Genomic DNA, 22,963 nt, shown 5'->3' on the forward strand with positions numbered 1-22,963 from the left:
CAGGAAACCCCTAGCACTCCCTAGGGAGCAGCGGAAGCACTGATGTGTAAAAATTAGAGCTGTGCGAATAGCAAAATTTTGGGTGCGAAGCGAATTCGAATATTGAAGTGTGAGTGCGAATCGAATCGAATATTTTTCGAATATTTCTAGGATATTTTTCGAATACTTCGAAGTGAAATTGCAGAAAAAAAGTCAAAGGGAATTCCTAAGCATATTGTTATGAGATAACAACATGAAAGTGCTTCATTTCGATAGGTTGATGAAGCACTGGCGGGGTGGTGTTTCATAGTTGTCTTATCAAGAATAAGGCGATGTAGAGGCCGAATTGCATTTACATACATGATTTGGTGCAACCAAAGTGTTGCCGACAACACTTTACATGTGATACGCAAAGATGCCATTTCCTCAGCCTCTCCTCCTCTTTCAACTTTTGTGGAAGCCCAACTGATGTGGTGGACAAGGGTGTGCTCCCTTCAAGTCCGGAGTTCTAAATCTGCCTTGTAGACGTCGATATATAAGAACATCTGAAATTTTGGATGCTAAAAAGCTTCGGCGTCCAATTTTTCGGACTTTCTGCCCAAATTTCAGGCCCAAAACAGCATTGAGCCTCCTACTCTGCCACATCTTTCATCTCCATGTTGGAACCAGCGTTTTCTTGAGTTAATACATTTGCCACCGTAGCAGAGCTTGAAAGGCAGCTTTGCCGCAATACCGGGGTGTGATGAGGTGAAGCATATTGAAAATCTAGGGACCACTTCCAATCGGACGTTGGTGGTGGTAGAAAACATTTTTATTATGTCTCTTGGCAAAGTTCGACCGTAAGTGAGCTTGAAAGGCAGCTTTGCCGCAATACCGGGGTGTGATGAGGTGAAGCATATTGAAAATCTAGGGACCACTTCCAATCGGACGTTGACTGTGTCTTAGCAAAGTTCGACCGTAACGGAGCTTGGAAGGCAGCTTTGTCGCAATACCGGGGTGTGATGAGGTGAAGCATATTAAAAATCTGAAGGGGTCACTTTCAATCGGACGTTGACTGTATTTGTCTTTGGGAAGTTCGAATAGTAAAATTCTAGTGCGAATCGAATGGAATAGCAAACACTATTCGAAAAATATTCGAAATTTCGAATATTCGCACACCCCTATTAAAAATGTTTAATTCAGTGGCCGTACAGCAGCAGCCATGTCTGTGCTCTGTCGGGACATGTTCTGCCAGAACATGTGCGTTTCTTCCGGCAACTGCAAACAATAAAGCAATAAAAAAAGGGTCCCTAGGGCCTTCATATTTTGATATAATGCGGGTTCTATTGGCCCTGGAAAAATCTCTTCCCAGCAATGCAATGTGTTTAGAAGTAAAGCCGACTGTAAGGGGCTCCTAGACCACCTCGATAATTTTTTAACATTTCAAGTAAATGCGCACATCGAGTTCAGAATGGTGACGTGATGCCAAACTGCAATGCCACAACTACATTTCGACCTCTTGGTGGTTCAGGGGCCCTTTAAAGGGGCCCTGCAAAACTTTTTCAGCATGGTCAGAAAACGCTGCGGATCGGTAGTCAAGGCTTTCTGCGATTCTCTTATCTCGACAAATGACGCCATAAACCCCAACGGCAAAGTCCAGCCATTGGCTGATTTGAGCATCGTGAACAGCATAGTTACCGCGACGTCTGTGAAAGTAAGCCGTCGTTTAAAAAAAAAAGAAAGGAAGCACTCAAGGTCATGAGGCGCGCTGACGAAATGAAGTAGCTTCTTGCCTCCTTGTCACCGCACCCCCCCCCCCCCCCCCACCTACTGCGTAGCTTTCAGTGTGTTCGCTTTTACAGCGTGAGATAAATCACTGTAACTCCGCTCGTACTTGACAGATTCTAAAATTTTTAGCGGCAGCCGATTCGTGAGGCACTCCTTTAATGAGGTCATTCAATGATTACTTGGAAAAATCTAAAAATTGCAGGGTTCGTACAGGTCCTTGCAAACCTTGAAAAAGAATATGTTTGAATGTGTTTACTTTGGGGGCGGGGGGGGGGGCAAACTGAAATTTTAGGGGGGCAGCTGCCCCCCCTGGAACCGCCCCTGTAGATTAGCGCCGATGCTGCGAACTTTCCATTTCAGAAACAATACACAGTGCGAGTTTGCATGTATTCTGTTTGTTCATGTCTTGTACTATCGTTCATTTCACTCCTCACACGTCAGTTCATCTTGTCTCGCTTTCCCTCTCTCTAATTATCTCCTTACGACTTCACATGTCTAATTCTGCATTTATGCAACTTTTTTCCCTGTGAAACGAGCGGTGCACGTCGTGATTAATACACTCTAACGATGTCAAGCCTTGCTAATACTAGAGAAGTCTCGGCACCCGTCCTGAATATTTGTTGCGTGTTGGGAAGTACTTTAGATGGCATCTTGGCTGGACTTTCTACAGTATAATAATACAGTTAGAACTCGGATCTAACAAAACCATATTTTAGTTCCCAATCTAAGGAATAAATTTGCATTCCCCGGCAGGTACTCACATAAGGTTCAACGTTGTCGACCCGAACTAACAAAATGAACTTGGAACCAAAACCAATTTAAGAAAGTTTTTCTTAAATAAATTATTAAAAAGCGCTAATTTTAAAATTTTTTACACGGACGGCTTTTTTTTTTTTCATGCGCAGGCACTAACGCTATTGCGTTAAAATAAGCCTGGTTTATATTTTGACAAGGCTACACCACACTCGCATACACGGAACAGTGTGTTATGTACCAGGTGGTACTATGGGTTGCAGTGGTTTATTGTTCCTGTCAACACTCCCACAGGAACAACACTACTGTGTGTTTTCGTTATTTCATTATTTATGCTACAGATGACCTTGATCGTCTACTCGCAACTTCTTTCTCGTCCCGCTTGCATAATCACTGCGTTCATTCTCCCTGTCTTTGCATTTCGGCTGCATGCCATATTTCACGTGACTGTCTACCGGCCCACATCGCCTTGACCACATATCTGACGCTCAATGATCGCTACACCTGAACAGACAAGTCACACAAGTATGCGTGGCTTAGTGGCAAAAACAATGGCGTGGTAGATTTTGGGTGTCTCTATGTTACAATCTTAGGTTTCGAAGGGCTGAAAAACTCTTCTCAATTTTACAAGTGTCCCGTTTTAAAAAGGAATTTGAGCGTGGTGGTGACTTAATTAATTAATTAATTAAGTTTCAACTGTATATGTATAAGTGCAATAAATTTAGGCAGAATTTGAAACATTATAGTAAAAAAAATCATTTGGATACCATCTTTAGTCATTGAAAAACGTGTGACGGGCCTTTGAAATTCACCGAGTATCCTTGAATTTCCTCCTTTGAAATCTGTATGAACTCTCATGTTGCAAGGCCCCTCTGAGGGGATTGATGTAAGCTGGCTTCCCCACATTGCATTGCAATGAGGCCTACTCATCTTGCAAAGCAGAGACTGCAGTCTTGTAGGTGGGCTTGGCGAGCAAAGATCACCAATTGTGAGCAACTCGATGGCACTCTTGATGTGTCACAGTACTCGGCACAGTAGTTTGAACATTGATTTACAATCTGGCCTTTGATACCAAACTGGCCTCTGCCATGTCACCTCTGTTGTGTGCGAAACAGATTCGCTGGTCATAGTGGAATGACTCAAGAGTCAGAAAAAGAGCTAGCTTTAAGCTAGCTCTTTTTCTGGAATGAATAAAATTCGGTACTCTACATACAGCTATGACACGATACAGTCTGAAATCCAGACCTATACAATATGGATTGTATGTATGTGTGCTAGCGTGTAGCTGTTCCAATACGAACTAAAGCTATATACGATAAAATGCAAGGGGTTCCTTTCACCTTCACACTTCAGTGTGCTAGCGGCACGTGAGAACCTTAGCCATAGACTTGGGAAATGTTTGAACGGCACAGGAGGTTTCTCCAGTAAGTCTTCTCACATGCACCAACCAAACAGTTGTACTACATTAAACTTTGAACTTATAGTAGAACAGTAGACTCAGTAAACAGAAATCTCTTATATGGAACTGCTGCTTAAATGGAACTGCCTCTATAATTGGGTTTCATACTTGGGTTCTGCACCCCTGTTCATCTCGGTAAATGGAACACGTTTTCCTGGTCCCTTCAGGTTCCGTTTAACAATAGTCTACTGTACATACACTCAAACCACGATATAACGAACACGGATATAACGAATTATCGGTTATAACGTAGTGAATGAAGAATAGTCTTGTCATAGCTACAGTGTTACAAATAAACGTTTATAGCAAATTTCCGGATATAACGAAGTTATTTTCATGGCAGATGTTGACTGTTATGAGGTTTAGTGTAGTACAGAACTTGATTTTTCCTTGTTAAGTCCCAGGGGGCAGAGCCCTCAGTGAAGGGCCCAATTTTCTGCTGCAATCCAGCTGACCAGCAAAGACAGTCTGGTCTTCCCTGGTCCATTAAGGGTAGTGCTGGAAAGCTCCTTCGCACTGGGAGGAGGGGAGTTTAATAATAATAATATATTGGGTTTAACGTCCCAAAACCACAATATGATGAGAGACGCCGTAGTGGAGGGCTCCGGAAATTTCGACCACCTGGGGTTCTTTAACGTGCACCTAAATCTAGGTACACGGGCCTCAAACATTTTCGCCTCCATCGAAAATGCAGCCGCCGCGGCCGGGATTCGATCCCGCGACCTTCGGGTCAGCAGTCGAGCACCATAACCACTAGACCACCGTGACGGGGGAGGAGGGGAGTTTGGGTATTCTAGGTAGGCAGGGCGGTGTGGGGCATTCCCATGTGGTCGAGATACTGTGTCGTCGCCGCCTACTGAAATCCGGTGTATAGGTTATTGAACACGAGGCACAAGTGAATTTTCTCATACCTTTATTCACGCAACTTTCTCAAATGGCTGCACAGCCCCAGGAGATTTTGATCACTAAACATGAGAGAGAGTGGCTGTGTTGTACATGCACGCACACACACACACACACGTAGAGAAAGAGCAGAGGAACAGGTCAAGTAGGAAGACGAAAACTGATTTCCAAAACTCGCGCCACACAGGAACTTGAAAAATGCCTGCTAAAGCAATAGCATGCAGCGATACACAGCAGTGCTTCACTGGATCTTCAAGTCGCCCCTTCTAATGCCTATGCCACTGCGTGATGCCAATAATGCCTTTAATGCTCGAGGCAGATGGCACCTGGGACTCGTGACCACAACAGATCAGCACTGCCAAATTTTATTTTTGGTGACTAGCGGGACTTCCAAGGAAAAAAAAAAAAAAGAACAGACTCAAGCACCGGGGCAAAGAAGAAACGAGGCTGTTACGAAGACTGGCTTGTCACCGCTACAATGTGTCTAGGAAGGGTTAAGGGGTTTGGCGGCAGTGTTTCCATTTGGGCTTGGCCTACTCCAGGGGGTGGCGGAAGTTCTCTCCGGCATAGACAGCATTGCTTCCAAGCTGCTCCTCGATACGCAGCAGCTGGTTGTACTTGCACAGACGCTCGGAACGGCAGGGGGCGCCGGTCTTGATCTGTCCTGCACTCAGACCCACCACGATGTCTGCGATCGTCGAATCTTCAGTCTCGCCACTGCGGTGGGACACCATGGTACCCCAACCGTTCTTGCGTGCCAGCTGGTGACTGCATGTAAAGGAGCACATGGCCAGCTTGTATATATTTCTGGCAGTCGCACTAAAAAAGCTTAGTTGAAGTCGCCATCTGTGTTGTGTCTTATGTCCTCGTTCAATCTGCGTTGTGCAGTCTACATTCGACATTTCATTATATATGACAAAATTGGCACGGCATGACATGAACATATGACAAACGTAAATGACAAGTGATGATAAATTCCCTTCTTTCAGGTCATGTAAATCATGCCATGTAAGTCATGATTACACAGTCTTGGTGTTTTTGTGGCAGCCTTTTTTTTTTATCAAACAGCTATGTCCAGCTAATTCCTGTCAAGTGCAAAATATCTGGGGTTTAGCGTCCCAAAACTAGGATATGATTATGAGAGACGCCACAGTGGAGGGCTCCGGAAATTTCGACCACCTGGGGTTCTTTAAGGTGCACCTAAATCTATGTACACGGGCCTCAAACATTTTTGCCGCCACCAAAAATGTTTGAGGTGCGTGTACACTTCAATTTAGGTGCACGTTAAAGAACCCCAAATGCAGACCCTTCAAACAATACTTTCTCTTAAATTAAGCCTTTCCTTGGCACAAAACAGGTGCTACAACGTTTCTAGAACGTAATTTTAACAACATATACAGACTAGATATTTGCCTTTCCTGTCCTTTTAAGAGCTATGTTTCTTTTTCTACACTTCAGCGGACTTGATCTAAAATCAAGTCCATGCTGCAGCTTCTGTTTTATTCCTCATTTCTCAGATATCCATCACTGCACAGAAAAGTGGGTAAGTATGGGATAAAGTAAAAAAAACCCATACTTAACATGTTTGGTTCGCGGAGCCCATTCAAATCTGTGTTCACCAAGCTCACAGCTGCACTCTTAATTATGTCAGGATTCACAAAATCACAACAACCACAGGGAGAAATGCAGTGCCAAAAGAAACACTGCCATTCGACTTACGCCCTGATTGCCTCAGTGACGGTGCCAATCTGGTTGACCTTGAGGAGCAAGCAGTTGCAGGCTTTCTTGTCGATTGCCATCTGAATCCGCTTGGGGTTGGTGACGGTCAAGTCATCTCTGAAAAGTTTAAAAAGCAGGGGTTAAGATTAACAGACACTAACCCAGTACAAGCAGCCCAAACAAAATTTTTTTTTACAGCGAAGCCGTAAATGGCACACCTAGATTTTGCGGTGTCCTTCCTCATCCGTCTACGTACAAAAAAAGGGCCACGTGACGGCACTATGTTGTCACAGATCAAAATTTGGAACTATATCATGACATCACACGTTGTCATCATTGACCTCGTCTACGAAAGGTGGACCAATGCTGGAGGCAGTGCAACTATGAAAGTGATCTCACACAATTCAGTGCACTTATGTTGTTGCCTATTAATTAAAAGCGTACAGCAAACAGACTAGCGCTATGCCACAGGTGCAGCCAAGCAAATAGCTGAAGATGCTTATTGTGATAAGGTTTTCAGCAGTGAGTCATACTAGCACATTCATTGGTGGCCGCCATCTTGCCTTCGTTCTTTTCCGATGCGCATCTGTAAAGGCATCGCAATCGTGCGAAGTCTGAATCATTGATTGACCAGTCTCTTCACTAACCAAAAAGACTCTCTCTTCACTAACCAAAAAGACCTGAATACCTCCTGCGGCTCATTGTGGCATCAATGAGTTGAGGGGGCGCAGTTAAGTTTCATGTGAAAAAGTTACTGTGGTACGCACTAACGGGAAGGCATATGATGAGCCACTATGGCTCAAGCAGTGAGCGAATACATAAGGATTTATGAGACTGTCAGGGATTTTTTGCAACTACATTTTAACCTTCAGTACTTCTCAAGCAATGTTTTACAGTAGCCCCTTTTGGTCATAGCAGCACAAAAAACGAATGTAGCCTACCTCAGCTAAAGATAACAAGCCCAGCGAGATACAGAAGACTAACACACCTAACTTAGTAGTTGTGTCTATAAACCACTATTGGAAACTGTCGGCACCATGGCCGGCAGGTTACAATATACATGACATGTATATTGTAACCTGCCGGTGGGGAAATAAAAGAAAAACGGAAATGAAAAAGGGCCCCAGCCCATGCCACAAATGACTTGACAGTTAGATAATTAGGCTTTCTTATCTGGTACTTCGAGATGCGAAGATACAAGCATTGATGGTGTTATAAATTGTCTCGCGTGACTCTCCAGCAAATACTTACCCGACAATCTGGATCTTGGTGGATGCGTTGAAGGTAGTCCAGGCATCCCAGTGGTCCTGCTCGAAGGGGTCCTCAATAGAAATAACAGGGTAAGAACGGACAAAATCCTCATACATAGCCTGGAGTTGGCTTGGGTCGACGTAATTTTCGGGGTTGGAAATCGGGCTCTTGAAGTCGAGGTCATACTTGCCTGCAGGAAAGTGAATTGTTCAATGCATCCGCTTTAGTTTTCGATACAACTGCCTTGGTAAAATTCACTTGTAATCACATTTAGAAGCAATGACAGTGAAATCTGATTCAGAGTCTTCCTTATTTTGCCTCTGATAGAATTGAAGTAGTGTGGCATATCGGAAAGGGTGCTAACATGATCCATAAACTTTTATGGCCCGACTTGACGTGAAGCACAAGGGTGCCTATAGCATTGAAGACCAAGTTACAATTGTATATGAAGGGACACCGAAATGTTCCTATCATTCAAATTATCAGGCAGCCATCTATAATTCTAATACACCAGCAAAAGCATGCTGTGCAGAGCACTGACCTGCTATATCATCAATGCACTTTCCTTATGATGACAAACAGCTGCAACACTACTGCATTCACTTGCATAATGATCACAGACACAGTAGATACAGTGTGACTACAGCTGAAACTCTAAACCTTTGAGGGTCGAATTTTTTCGCGAAATGCAGTCCAAAAATGTGTCATTTTTTTATTGCTGAAATAAATTCTTGAGACGATTCTATTTAAGAAAAAAATTGTCTAAAATTTTTTTTTTTGCGTGACCATAGTGATAAACAAATCATTTTTGTTGCTATATACACATGGTTAGTAACATAAATATTATGCATTGTATTAAACATAGATCACAGACATACAAAAATAAGTGCAGCAGAGTACTTTTCCGGTAAAAAATGTTCGTGCTCTCCAAAACAGAAAACGCAACCACGGCAGCGGCGTTAAGTGCAGTTTAGCGCCACACGTAAACAGATGTAATCGCGCCCTGGGGAGAAATGAGAGTCGCAAACGGTCACCCTTTGAGAGATTAGAAACCAGACAGCCATCAGCTTTGTGGGTGCGAGATGCGAGAACCACCCGAAGGACGAAACCGAAACCAGCCACATTGTGTGCGCGCGTTCTGATGCGCAAGTGAAAACCGCCACTTTGGAAAGCAAAAAACAAAACAAAACAAAAAAAAACAACGGAGAGACATCGGTGCATGAAAAAAATTCCACGTATTCCCGAAGCCTGGCAGCACATTCCAAGCAAGAGAAATTGTCGAAAAAGGCGCGCCTTTTAAGTCAGTCGCACCGCGGTGTGCGCAGCTTTGCGAAGCAAAAAACAGAGGCATCGGTGCATGAAAATTCCACCTATTCGTGAAGTGTGGCAGCACATGCTAAGCAAGAGAAACGATTGAAAAAAGCGTGCATCTTAAACCAGCCGCATCGCGAACGCGCTCGGTTGGGCAAGCGATAGCCGGTGCGCAGTTTTGGGAAGCAAAGAAACAATAACGAAGAGACATCGGTGCATGAAAAATTCCACGTATTCCCGAAGTGTGGCAGCACATGTTCAGCAAGAGGAATGATTGAAGAAGGCATGCGTTTTAAACATATAGGCTATGTAGGCTATGCCGTACATGTACGGTGAAAACCTTCAAAGGGTGAATGAAGTGATGAAGGCACTCGAATTTTGTTATAACGGTAATTTCGTAAAATCAAGAAATTTTTCGGTCCTTCGATATCTAAAATTGTAACGGATGGTTGCTCGAAAGCTCCCGCAGCATTTCATTTCCCACTAATACACGCATGCGTGTGTGAAAAGTCTGCAGGGCAGCCTGAGCATGGATTTTTCTCATGTCAAGGCGATACAGACAAGGTAGACAGTCGCGTGAAAATACAAAAATCTGCCGATTTTCAAAAACACGGAGAACGAATGCAGTTAATGTGCAAACAGACAGAGCAAGAAAGTTCCAAGGAGACGATCAGTGCCATCTGTCGCATAAAACATTAAATAACAAAAGCAAACACTGTTCTTGTGAGAGTATTTGCAGAGACAACTACCGCCCAGCGCCATTCGACATGCAGAGGTGCTACCAACTGCGGCGTGCAGCTTCGTCAAAACAAATCAGTGTCGTGAATAGGGTGGATAGATGTTTTAATGCGATAGCGTTACAGCGCATGTCTGAAGCCGAACCTGGGAAAATTGGGAAAAAAATGAGCACATTTTCACTCATTTATTGAAAAACTTCATTAAATTGAGTTCAGTGCCATGAAAGTTTTATAGGAATGGGCAAATATTCGGGCGTTTCGAATATTCGAACGAATATGAAAGTATTCGAATTCGCTTCGATACGAATTTATATTATTCGAAATTTCGAAGTGTCCGAAATGGACGAATATATCTATGTTTAATCGCACATGACCCCTGTAAAGGTGGTTTCACTGCAGCGTTGGGTTGCTGTGCCGTGAAGCCCCCCGACCAGGGGGAATCTGCACTGCCGCGAAGCCACACTTCAAGGTTAAATGTACATATTTGTTTAAGTTTAGAAGTGTGTGATATGGGCTTATATGCGCTAAGTGTAACTTTTAAATTGTAACGTATTGTATCACTTATAACTTCCACCCTACTGCTATTCAAATTTTTATACTATTCAAGGTTTCTTCCACTTCAAACCAAAAAAGTGACATTCACTCATACCTAGCTACAATCCTTAAAAATATTGTGCAACGGTCAAGAAAAATATGTTCATTTTTCATAATAATATGTGGTACATGCTATTTGAACTATTCGATTCGAAATTATTCGACCAAATCACTATTTGCTTTGGATTCGCTTCGAACCTCAAATTCACTATTTGCCCATCCCTAAAGTTTTAATTAAAGTTGGTCACAATATTGAACTCTGTGGGCAACTGCTGGGGAATGAATTTTTTTTGTTAGATTGGGAAATTCGTGAAATCAAGTTTCATTGGATTGAGCTTTAACTGCATTTGAATGTTAGAGAGGTGATCACCCTGCAAGCAGAGATTGCAGTATGTTTCCTCATCCTCTAAGAGCTAGTGGAAGAGACTCCTATACAGTAAAACCTCGTTAATTTGGCCTCATTAGTTTGGGAATTCAGTTAATTTAGACGTGCCATCTGGTCCTTGTTAATTTGGACGTATTTGGTCTTACTTCAGTTTATTCAGACAGCTGGCAGAGCTCAGAGGTTCTCAGGCTAATCAATTAACAGGCCCTTCATACATAAAAATAATCTTCACTCGCATGGAAAGGGTTGTGCTTAAAATCGTAAAGTGGTAAGCGTTCCTCACCATCCTTGAAGAACTCAGAGGCAGCCACGTCCATTCCAATGTGAATTTTTCCCTCATAGCCAGCTGCCTTGATGGCCTCCGTGATCAGCTCCAGGGCCTCCTTGTTGTCCTGGATGTTCGGGGCAAAGCCACCCTCATCACCAACGGCAGTGGCGTCCAAGCCGAACCTGTTGGAAAGTGCAGACGCCAATGTTGAAGCCTATGCGCACCACACAGTGGGGGCTTAAAGGGACAGACAACCGCTTAGAACACAAACTGAGATAACACCACTCATGGGAAGATTGTATTGGCTCGAACGAACCACGTTTTTCAAACTGAACGTGGATTTATGTTTTTATTTTTTCACTCAAGTCGCGGAAAATGACTTTTGGCGCCCTACGCGGCAAAAAATTGAAGACGCATATGATCCTCATCATGTGACCTTTTACTGGTGTACGTGGTTAATTGTCTCTATATTAGTGTAGAAAATCTTTTGAACTTAATCTATGCAAATACACCTATGTTTGTACTGAGCAGAACAGTGGCGCTGTCTTCGCTTGATATATAATGCGATGCTCACGAGCCGCAGCAATAAAGTTGTTAGCTGAAGGCCCAGCGGCACCTGTAGACAAGTTGGCAAAGTACGAGGAGCGCCTGGCTCGCAAGGTGCTAAAAGGACTCCATGCGACGATGAGCGTTCGGGAAATTTATTCTACTTGCTTTTTATATTCAGAAATGGTTGAAAACGTCAAAACGAAGGTGGTGAACCACAGCTGCACTCAATCCTGTGAAAGCAAAACGTTGAGCGTAATGAACAGTTTGCGAGGAGGGCTATCGGGATCGCTTCTAAGCCTTGCTGGAGAAGGGACTAACTTTTTTAGTGGCTTCTCAAATAAAAAATTCTGCTTACAAAATATCCACGCGCTTTTGGAATCAACCACTGCAGGTTTAACCCCTACTGATGGGGAGCTTTTCGTTATACCGTAAAAGACTAGGTCGAGAAATATCTGTTGTCAGTCCCTTTAATAAGAGTACCGAACTTTACATTCATTAGGCCTCTGCGCTAGTAAACTCAACAACAGGCACACAGATGACTTACGATCATTAAAGGGACATCAAAAAAAAGAAATTAAACAATCTCCCGCTAAAGGGGACCATGAGGCCATGCGAAGTAAATAATGCGAAGCCGGAGCACTTGCATGATAGCGTTCCGTTGGTGTTCATTGGGCATGCTACCGACCTCGCGTCATGGAACGCGAAGAGGAACGCTATGCGCATCGTGTCTTCCCTCTAGGCTGGCCGTTAATTCTCACAGGGCGAGCAGAGAACGCGGTCGACAGGCGCGCGAGAGGGGGGAGCGTAGGAGAGGAGATAGAGGGGACGCGCATGCACTTGTGCTCATCGCAGCGTTGTGCAGGAGAGAATGAGGCACGTGAGAGGGGGGGAGCGTAGGAGAGCGGGATAGTTGGAGTGGAAATGGGGAGTGGAGTGGAGAGGGGGAGGGAGAGGGTTTGCGCATGCACAGTAAGGGTGGTCACGCCGCACACCACCACCACCACCACCGGATTGAACTCTGCCACAAGATGCTTCGCATCTAAAAATGAAAAGATTTTTCTCACATTGGTAAATTACAATTTCACATAACCGAAAGCACCACTCTTACCACAAGAAGATGTTTTGGTCAGTGAAAAAATGTGCAATAAGGAAATACAGATGGCAACACTGCCTTGAAGTTCTTCTCACATGAGCTCGCCAAGACATCATAGATACTAGGGCCTACGTAATTGTTAATCGGCACGAAGAGTTTACATTGCGTTCTGGGACCTAAAGCCCTTACATATAAGTTTAAGAAAATTCCATCGAGCCAATGTGGGCAAAATACGCAAAAAAAAAAAAAAGATGTCATGGTGACGTTTACACGCTAAGTTTTGGTGCAAAACCCAAAAATGGAATTTCGACCTTCATTTTCTTATAATATATGATGGCAAATATATGATGGACAGTTCTGAAAGAATAACTAGTCTGTCTAAAACTTGCTCAAGGCTTCACTTTAATGTCCCTTTAAACGCAGAGTTCACAAAAAGACAGAATCGAATGATCAACAGTGGTTTGTGGGAATGAAGCTGTGCCATATCTGTTCAAGCGTTCGGCTACTATGCCATCTCTGTACGCATTGACAGTACAAAGTTATATTATGCCACGCACACATTTGCGCTTGACTTTGCTTCCTGGGTACTTGAAGGCTCCATTTGTCCGCCTCTGAATGAATTTCAGAGAATTTCAGAAGTACACTCCTAACTTTTCAACACAAGAATTTTTGCTGATCTCAGACTGCTGCTGTTCATTGTGCTTCCACGAAATGTAAAAGTTATGTAGCACTGGTGGCATAGCAATTTACCAGGCATGGAGCGAGTAAGCATTGTAAAACACAAAGGACAATGTGAACTTGTTACGTGCATTGAAAATGCAGTGAAGACATACTGGCAGTGATAAAAAGCTAACAGACGTTCCCATGACTGGTAGATTGTCCTTTATCAAGCTCAAAGGACAATGCTAACTTGTTATCTGCATTGACAATGCAAACATACTGGCAGTGTAACAAAGCTAGGAGGCATTGGCATGCCTAATAAATTGCTATTCTGCCAGTGCTACAAAGCTTTTACATTTCGCAGAAGTACGATGAACAGCAGCAGTCAGAGATTCAAAAATTAGCAAAAATGTGTATGCTAAATGTTTAAGCTAAAGGATAAGAGTACAGTACCTGCTCAAAATTCATTCAGAGGCAGAAAAATGGAGCCTTCGAGTACCCTGGAGGCAAACTCAAGCGCGAATGTGTGTGTGGCGTCACATGCTAAACAGAGGAAGCAGCTGGTGATCCTCACTTCTTCTTGATGACGTTCTTGAGGTGGTGGTAAGTTTCGGAGCCCATGCGCATGGCTTCAGTGAAACTGGTGGCGCCATTTGCAATGAGCATGAACTCCTGCATGGCCAACTTGTTGCCGGCGTGGGTGCCGCCGTTGATCACGTTGAAACAGGGCACTGGCATGATCACCTTCGAGTTGCCCGCTAGGTCGGCAATGTGGCGGTAGAGTGGAACGCCCTTCTGTGCTGCGCCCGCCTTGCACACTGCCAGCGAAACGCCGAGAATAGCGTTCGCCCCCAGCTTGCCTGCATGCGGACATGAGGAAAATTAACGCAAAACCCTGTAGTTGCTGCCTAACACATGGGAAAACAACTTGGCTTAACGCTGCAGCCATTAAAAAAGTTAACATACAACAACTCCGTCAAAGGCAGATGATGTTTTTATTTACGCTCTTAAATTTCACAGTGAAGCTGTTGAATTTCATACTGGTTTTCGTGAAGCAGCAGGGTCAGCAATGACAGACAGGCAGATGCACCAATGCAGCAATTGCGGGCTTTAGCAAATATATGAGCAAATATGACAATTGACATACCCTCCAGTGCAAACTTTGGTTATCAGTTTTTTCATTATATTCGAAGTGAACAAATACGCGCATTTTACTGTGTATAGGCTGCCTAAGCAAGTTCTTTCAAGGCAGTGCAAGCCGCAGGCACTCTCACAAGCCCACTCCTGCTAACAACCCGAGCAGAAGCACACACCTTTGTTCTCGGTGCCATCGAGCTGAATCATGAATTCGTCAACGGCTGTCTGGTCGGTGACGTCAAAGTTCTTGGCAACGACTTGGGGCGCAATTATTTGGTTCACATTGTTCACGGCCTTGGACACGCCCTTGCCCATGTACTTGGTCTTGTCATTATCGCGCAGTTCAAGGGCCTCGTGGATGCCAGTTGATGCTCCGGATGGCACGGCAGCACGGAACAGTCCTACGAAAAACGAGTCTTGTGTTTGCGAAAACCAGCTAGGGGGACAGAACACAATAAATTGGGCTATAGTGGCTCGGAACATCAGTCACGTCATCAAGGAAAGACTGAATGAAGATATGTTTTAATAGGTGTTACTATGAACCAGATCATACTGCAGCTGCTACTAAGGAAATAAAATTCAACTAATCTGGTTTGAACTAAGTTTCCAGCTTCCCTCTAAAGCTTCGACACGGAGAAATCTACACACAGCCAAAAAAAGAACAGACACAATACACTCTCGTTAAACAGAAACTAAAGGAACCCGGAAAATGTGTTCTGTTTAACAGGAGTTCAGTCTACTGAGAGATGAACAGGGGTGCCAAATTTAAGTAGGAAACCAATCATATTAGTATCAGTTGTTCGACTTCAGCAGCAGTTCCGTTTAAGAGATTTCTGTAGATTTTCATGCTTTTACATTTTTTTGAAATTAATTTATTGCATGGTTAACGAAACAAAATTGACGTTATTAGCAAACAAAAGGTATATAGAAGAAGCATAAAAAGCTAGGCATAATGAAATATATTCCACTTGAGCATCAAGTCCTCTTTTTCCCACAACTTGACCGACCTTGACACCATGCCTAACGATAACTAACGAGATTAAGTTTCAAAGGCCCGTTCATATGGCGGCAGATTTCCACGATAATGCCAAAACTCCATGTGTGCCATGGACATAGACAAAGTCCTCCTGCAGTATGCCACTCAAGGCTATTGCCAAACTGCATCGACAATGAAAAAGGCTCCACAACCCGGCACCATTCCACAGATACCCGTGGAATAACAGGGAATGTGACATGCCTAGCGTATTGTTCTGTCCTAGACACAGCCAGTTTTGGCAACATAGCAAGAAGAAAGCAGGGATTCGCTTAGAGACATCAAGGTCATCAAGGATGAAATCAAGCTCAAAAGCAAACTCGAAATGCACTGCTGTCGTGGCCTTTGTGCTGCTCCTTATTTTTACCCTAGTGTTCTTGGATGCCTTCCAAAAAACGGAATGACAACCACCTTCCAAGCGGTGACAGCTGTGGTTTCTTGACCCTGGGCAATTAATAGCAAACTTATTTACTGCAGCTGGTTTCCAAACGGCAGCCAATATTTGCACTGCAATTGCCGACAGCCACGTCTCCATACATGAGCAAAATAGAATAAAGGTTTTGGCCAAAAGCTCTCGGCTTTCCACGAACCGAAGGTGTCCACGTATTTTTGAAAGATAACTGAGCTACTCAGGTAAGACAACGCGCTTTAAAGAATACCACCTAACGAGCCCCCGTCAAAGGCAACAAAACTAAACCTTGCAACATCCATCGCTGCTACAGGGCGAATACGTGACCTTCTCCGCATCATCCCCCGACCTATGACCTATCTGAATACCGCAACAGTCGTTCATACCTTTCTCAGTCAGCAAGTCGACTTCCACGGTTGGGTTTCCTCTGCTGTCGAAGATCTGGCGAGCGTAAATCCTCTTGATCGGCATTATCGCTCTGCGAGAAAAATCGGCGAAGAAATTAAAGGCCAAATGACAACCGAAGCCGTGGGCAACCACAACAAACGGTCCGGCACAAGGTATACGCGAGCTTAAGTATCGAAGAACGCCTAAAATCCCAACGAACCTAATTAATTCGAAGCCAATGCAACACCTAAACTGTCAAGACGGCAAGCCAGTGCATTAGCGGGTATAGATTATCCCTGATGCAATTTTATAGCGCGATCTTGATGATCCTGCAGATCGAACAGTAGCTCGTGCGCGGCTGAATGCCGAAAACGACAAAAATCGCGCTGACGCAGAATAGGCAATCGCGAACGACAGTTTAGACGACGGGAAGCGCTACTCGATTCGTTGGTCGCGGCGTTAGCTTCCGTACTGAGGGGGCCAGTCCCTTTTCGAACCCAAGGTCGAACAATGTCACCCCAAGAAGGCCGGCTTCGCTGGGATGGCTACCGACGGGGAGATCCCTACCGCTCGCCGCCTCGCAGCAAGGTGCGCGAGAAATCGCGATCGCTTACGTTTGAGAGAAGCTCCAAAGACGGCGAAGGAGCAGGCTGTCTGGCCGCGCACGTCTGACAGGAGCTTACCGTTCGAACTGACCCTGGCCGATCGACTGACGCACACAGGCACGCAGGCACGCACACTGCAGGCACGGGAGGCACGGGAGAACGAGACCGACGAAACGAGGAGGAAGCGACCTGAGAGTGGGAACAGCGAAAACCACACTGCTTTAATCATATGAGTTGCGAAACTCCCCATCAAAATCCAAACTCGCTATTAAAGGAAATACGTAAGTTTTGCTGATTGTTGCGTTACCTGTCGTTAAAAAATAAATTGATAATTATTTAAAACAACGTTAAAATAAATTTTATGTTTAGTATTGTTATTACTAGATGGCGCGACAACTTGCAAATGTCTACAAAATTTAATGATGGGCATGTTTGTATTTTGGAACGCAGTTTCGCAACTAGTACTATTGAAAAACTCTGGTGAAAACGGCCGCTAGGGGCGTCAAAGAAGAAGACGACGCCTACTCTATTTGTTTCGCTTTTCTTTCTCTTCTCGCGATTTTCTTAATATTTTTCTCAATGCCGATTTGCAGGCGGGCACGGAGAGAAATCCCCCATTTCGTGGCCGCGCCGCCTCCCAATTCCTGAGCGCGTTTTGTAGAATTTTTTAGTTCTCTTCGAGTAAACGAACGAGTAAAAATTTGGGTTGAGTGGTAACGCCGCCACCGCCGCAATGTTTTACGCCGCACGCGTTCAAGAGAGGGGGGTGTCTGTAGTCGCATGATTCATATGTAGACGATGCTGTGTTGACCTGTGCCTCAGGTGGTGGCGACTTCTCTGCTTTACCGACAACAACGATCAAATGGACTGGTATCGGATCTAGAAGCGACACTTCTTCCATCATGAGGCCGATCATAGACCTCGACGAATGTATCCGGGACTCTCCGAAATTTCGGTGAGTAGTTGCGTCGTGAAATGGGTGGTTGCACTTTATCGTTTCGCTCTGCGCCGCACGAAAGTAAACTGCTACAAGTATTTCGCCCCTTCGCAGTATTCATGGGCACCACTTCGAGGCACTTACTAGCATTTCTTGCATGTCAGGAAGTTTCGCTTGTCTCGATGCAATGCATGTCGATGCATAGACAGGATATGCTTCGAAGGCGATATCCTTCAGATTAACGACTTCCCTCCGGACATTCGCGTCGCTTGGCGGCGGATCTTGTTACACTAACCCGTTGATCTACGATCGAGAGCGCTATAGCGAATAAGTGATATGTGTACCGGATGACAGTGAATTAATACCGTGCCAATTCTTTACTTAGGGAGGCACTAGAAGAAAATGAAGAGAGCATCGATCAACTAGAAATTAAGCTTGAGAAAGTGAGTATGCGCCCGTGGGTCGAGTCCACTGCCACGAAATAATTACATTTAGTATTGATTTCATTGACTATTCATTGCGATGTTTTCCTTGCAGTTGGTAAAGCTGTGCACCAACATGGTTGAAACGGGCAAAAGCCATGTCACAGCGAAGAGGTACGCCCATTTTGAGCATTCTGAAGATATAGTCTGAAATGCCTCATATCTCTCAGAACTTCTTTCAAAGCGGCACTAATCTCTTAATCTCAATGCTAGTCACATGATTATTGCGGAAATATGTCTCAGAGCTTGTGTGTGCGTACATGTATATGCAAGTATATGTACGGTGTTAATTTTCAGTGTTCGGATGCTCACGTATGTTGTTTCGCATAAATTTTACCTTTTCTCTCTGCTTTCACAGCGCTTTCATCAACGGCATCTGGGATTTGGTCGGTTATTTCAAGGACGATGCATCCATTGTGGTTCGTATACTTTAGGTTTCTTCGGGGGATGTAACCTGTCATTTGACAGAATAGAAAGTTGAAGTGTTTATTAATTTGAACTTCGTCGTTTCAGAATTCTCTAAATAGGTTTATACAGATTCTCACAGACGTGTTGAAATATCAGTCGGTGAGTGCAGTCGTGGAATATCTTTTGCAGTCGTGGAAAAGTTCTGGATTCCCTGTAAATGGACTGATGAAAATTATGTCTATACGTTGGTTCTTTTTTATCTGTAGATACTCCTCGAACATGCGCAGAAGTCTATTGTAAAGAATCTGAGCAATTTCATCAAGATGTAAGTTGGAAATTTTTACCCATTATACACACTTAATAACGCAAAAGAGACCCTCATTAATTTTATGTGGTTGTTACATGGTGCAATTTCAATTGTTATCGAGCCCAATTGGAATCGAGTTTGTTGATTGCGATTGGCTTATGTGTACAAGATGCAGAAATGAGCCAACAGCGGTGGACGAATTCGATCTCGATCGCAATTGAAAGTGCCCTTGTGACACCCATATTACTCTTCTTGAAGCCCGTCACTTTAACGTTGTGTTCTAGCTGATAACACTGTACATATTTTATAATGCTATGCCGTACACCAGTTTACTTAGAATCAGTGTGTGAAAGTTATATTTAATTAAACTACACCTTTCATAGTTGCATATGCCCACAGGCAAAATGTAACAGTAAATAGCAACTTTTGTACTTTCTGTTCACGAATATCTTCTTTGCACTTTTGTTGTTGCTTGACATAAGACTATGTTGACTGGTTTCTTTCTTCATAACTACTATCAGCGTGAACATTGAAAGCCTTGTACTGAGCAATTAGTATAGCAACTTTTAGCTGGCATTTGTCTCTAAAGCGCACAACATTGTACGCATATGACATTTATAACATAAAGTATAGAGAACATATAGTTTTGTAAAGAAAATAGCAGAGGTAATTGTATTTTTTCGTGCGGTATGCAAGAAGGGCTGTTCAGTCACGCTCGATATATTTCAGGGACATCCGCCAGAGCAAGGAGACGCGGCGGCACTTTGAGAAGATCAGTGACGACCTGGACAACGCGCTGTTCCGCAACTCACAGGTGCAACGCACCAAGGCTTCGGAATGTGAGGACGCCCACAACGTGCTGATTGCCACTCGGTCCTGCTTTCAGCACCTGACACTCGATTATGTTCATCAAGTACGTTCTCGTTGGTTTCACTAATTATTGAGCCTACTTCAGCACAACATGTTTGCTTTCTTTTTTTTTCTAACGAAACTTCTCTTGCACTTCTCTTGTTGCTCGACATAGCATATGTTGGCAGGCTTCTTTCTTATTAACTACCATCATTGTGAGTCAGAATTTCATGTTAAGGAGGGGGATGTTTATGCCCCTTCATGTGTGTGTTTGTGCATGTGTAATATACTATTTAGTAGATTCATATTACATACCACGCCAATGTTGAGCACTGAATGTGTAGTGTGAAATTGGTGTCTGCACGGTAAATGAAAATGTAAAAGGTAAAGTTAGTCCCATTCAGTCTTGTTATAAAGAAGTGATATGTGACACAAAATCGTTGTCTGTACATACTGACATCAGTAAAAAAATGTAATTTACAATCTGGTATAATCTGGCAAAAGAGATGCAAGTGTGATAGCCAGCAAAAAAGAAAAAAATCTTGTCCATTTGGACAACAGGTTGACGGCTTGTTGGGGCAATATGTGCCACTTAATAATTATAAATCACTAATACACCCTGCACCAATGCTCATACACAAACATACTATCGGTGTGATCATTCAGTATCACCATGTCGATATATCTGATGCAGGCCAGCCGAGCCAACCTGCTGGCGAAAATGTGCCTACATGTCTAGAATGTGCTGTTTAAAAATTGCTTTTATATAGTAATGTACAATTTTCTTGCTTTCAATATTTTCTTTGTTGCAAGTAATATATTGCACGGCCTTTTGCAAGTTTGATATGATGATAGCAGTAGATGACTCAGTGAAATAAAGCATGACCAGCCAAATTTTGTGTTTGTATAACAACCTTTGGCTGTTCTTTACGTCCATGTTCGTCCTATTCTGGTTTCACTATATTTGCCTGGTAAAGTGGTAAAGCTTTCTTAATATGGGCCTACTGTATCAGTTTATTTTTAACGATTTTCACCTACAGGCTAAGACCCACAGCTAAGGCTGGTTGGTCAAAATTGAAATAAATTGTGCATACATGAGCACAGTAAAAGCTTCGAAAGAATCTGGTTCTGCTAGTAATGTGTGACCATGTTGCGCAATTTAGTTGGCGTTCTTGTATTTCCTAGTGCTCACTTTGTTATGACATCGTTTTGCATTGACGTGGTAGTCTTTAAAACCTTATCAGAACAAGCTTTTTTTTTGTTATACAGCTCAGTTGCCTGCAGTCAAAGAAGAGGCATGAGGTCTTACAAACTGTGAGTAGCCTATGACAACCCATAAATCTGGTGCGTAGTAGTGCGAGTCTGCAGTGGCTCCAACTTGCTTTGTTTGGTTTCCTGTCACAGCTGTTGTCTCTCATGGGCGCCTACAGTACTTACTTCCACCAGGGCTCGGACCTGTTTGAGGATTCAGAGCCGTTTCTAAAGCAGTTGGGAACCACCGTGAGTGCCACGCTATTTGCTTACGACGTTTGACTCGGGCTGTTCGCAGACAGCATGCCTGCACTTTCCCAAAGTCACCATGAGGCTTGCATTGCGTGTGAACCTTACACATCACAGAGGGTTACTTGCTTTGTGTAATTAGTTTTGACAGTGGAAAATTAGCAGCAGCAATGTCGATAGAGAAATCACTCTTTATTTTAAGGCAATGTGTTGCTTGCTTCCAACATAATTGGAACAGCAATCTGCTGTTCCAATTATGTTGCTTTTTGTGTTATGCTCAACCACTTCAGGTGCGGCTTATGAAGAATTATCTGCAAATGCATCACATCTACACAGCATTATTCCAAGGCATTCTTTGTGACAAAAATAATGTCATAATGCATTGATTTGTGCATTTTTCAGTAATTGATCTGAATTAAATTGTAATTAAAATCTATTTATTCTGAGGTCATTCATGTTCTGTTTTTGCATGAGCAGAATTAAATCTCAGGCTAGAAATATAGTGCAATTTAGTTTTCACTTATATTTTAGAGCAAACAAAAATTATACTTTTGACATGGCACGCAGAAAGCAGCATGTCGAACATAGTCGTGCCTTCTGCAAAGTGATCATGTGCAGCATTACAGAGCAAAATGACATTAAATAAAGACAAATTGATTACACAGGAGGTTCAATTTATCAAAAGCTCAATCTATCCTGCTCTTTCTTAGCAACTAGTCGACACAGCTAGCAAAAACAAGTTGCGTGTGCACAAATGTGTACAAAGTGCCTGAAAAGGTTTAAAGCTAATAACCTCTAATCAGCTGTAGGGGCGTGCAAACGTTTTGTTCTTTCTGCGTTTCAGCTTGACAAGCTCAGCAAAGAGTCTACTGACCTGTCAAAGCAGCTTGATTCAAGGCACACGCTTGTGACCTCAAAGGCAAGTCTTCCGACCTATGTTTTTTCTCTTAGTTATTTTTGGCTTCCTTATGGGGAGGCATGGATCGTCAGAAAATTTTTCATTAGTTGGCTGAACTAAATGAAATTTAACACTTATTCACTTTTTCCGCAGATTCCAAGTGTCTAAATGTATTTTTAACAGCTGCATTAAAACAAAAGGTATGCAATTTCTAAAATATGTATATTGCTCATTTCTTACGGGGCTTTTCAGCAACTTCACTTTGTTATACACAAAAACAAAGTGTGTGACAGGACTGTCAGACAGCTGATATAGCCGATGATGCTAATTTGATTGTTTTCAACACACTATGAGTGCAAAATAAACAGATGCAAACGTGAGGGAAAATCTTTTTGGTGTGTGTTGTTTATGATTATCGAGAATTATAATTTGGTGAACATCATAAGAAAATAAATATCATCGGCTTGACCAGCTCTCTGGCAATCTTGCCAATACTTGTTTTTGTGTTTGGTAAAGCAAAGTTGCCAAAAAGCCCCGTAAGGAATATGTAAAATACACTTTAAAAATGTCATATTCTTTGTCT

The 22,963-nt window shown here is 43.2% G+C and overlaps 2 protein-coding genes across 3 annotated transcripts in view; one reads left to right on the top strand and one right to left on the bottom strand.

The window, feature by feature from the left end:
• Positions 1-4,854: 4,854 nt before the first annotated feature.
• LOC119389844 (enolase) lies at positions 4,855-17,271 on the bottom strand. Of its 2 annotated transcripts, none has more exons than XM_037657244.2 (8): positions 17,009-17,271; positions 16,394-16,485; positions 14,742-14,966; positions 14,003-14,288; positions 11,142-11,308; positions 7,832-8,021; positions 6,581-6,697; positions 4,855-5,629 (listed from the first exon to the last, which is right to left on the bottom strand). In XM_037657244.2, the coding sequence occupies exons 2-8, from the start codon at positions 16,476-16,478 to the stop codon at positions 5,395-5,397; spliced, it is 1,305 nt and encodes a 434-aa protein (XP_037513172.1). In that variant the 5' UTR covers positions 16,479-16,485; positions 17,009-17,271; the 3' UTR covers positions 4,855-5,394. The 2 variants fall into 2 exon arrangements, with proteins under 2 accessions (XP_037513172.1, XP_037513173.1); XM_037657245.2 differs by having other exon boundaries at positions 17,078-17,193.
• A 232-nt stretch (positions 17,272-17,503) lies between these two features.
• Positions 17,504-22,963, top strand: part of LOC119389847 (arf-GAP with coiled-coil, ANK repeat and PH domain-containing protein 2-like) — a 29,242-nt gene continuing 23,782 nt past the window's right edge. Inside the window, 10 exon segments of the mRNA XM_037657247.2 lie at positions 17,504-17,954; positions 18,322-18,379; positions 18,474-18,532; positions 18,777-18,837; positions 18,932-18,985; positions 19,093-19,151; positions 19,863-20,046; positions 21,252-21,296; positions 21,387-21,482; positions 22,327-22,401. Coding sequence (XP_037513175.1) covers positions 17,902-17,954; positions 18,322-18,379; positions 18,474-18,532; positions 18,777-18,837; positions 18,932-18,985; positions 19,093-19,151; positions 19,863-20,046; positions 21,252-21,296; positions 21,387-21,482; positions 22,327-22,401 — 744 coding nt within the window. The 5' untranslated portion in view covers positions 17,504-17,901.

The sequence above is a fragment of the Rhipicephalus sanguineus genome, chromosome 4 (assembly GCF_013339695.2).
Source record: "Rhipicephalus sanguineus isolate Rsan-2018 chromosome 4, BIME_Rsan_1.4, whole genome shotgun sequence".
In the NCBI taxonomy this organism is placed as follows: Eukaryota; Metazoa; Arthropoda; class Arachnida; order Ixodida; family Ixodidae; genus Rhipicephalus; species Rhipicephalus sanguineus.

Coding starts and splice junctions, on each gene's coding strand:
- LOC119389844 (XM_037657244.2), bottom strand. CDS start 16,478: ATGCCGATCAAGAGGATTTACGCTCGCCAGATCTTCGACAGCAGAGGA. Junction 14,967..16,393: donor CGACTTGCTGACTGAGAAAG/GTATGAACGACT, acceptor CGTTTTTCGTAG/GACTGTTCCGTGCTGCCGTG. Junction 14,289..14,741: donor CGATGGCACCGAGAACAAAG/GTGTGTGCTTCT, acceptor GTCCGCATGCAG/GCAAGCTGGGGGCGAACGCT.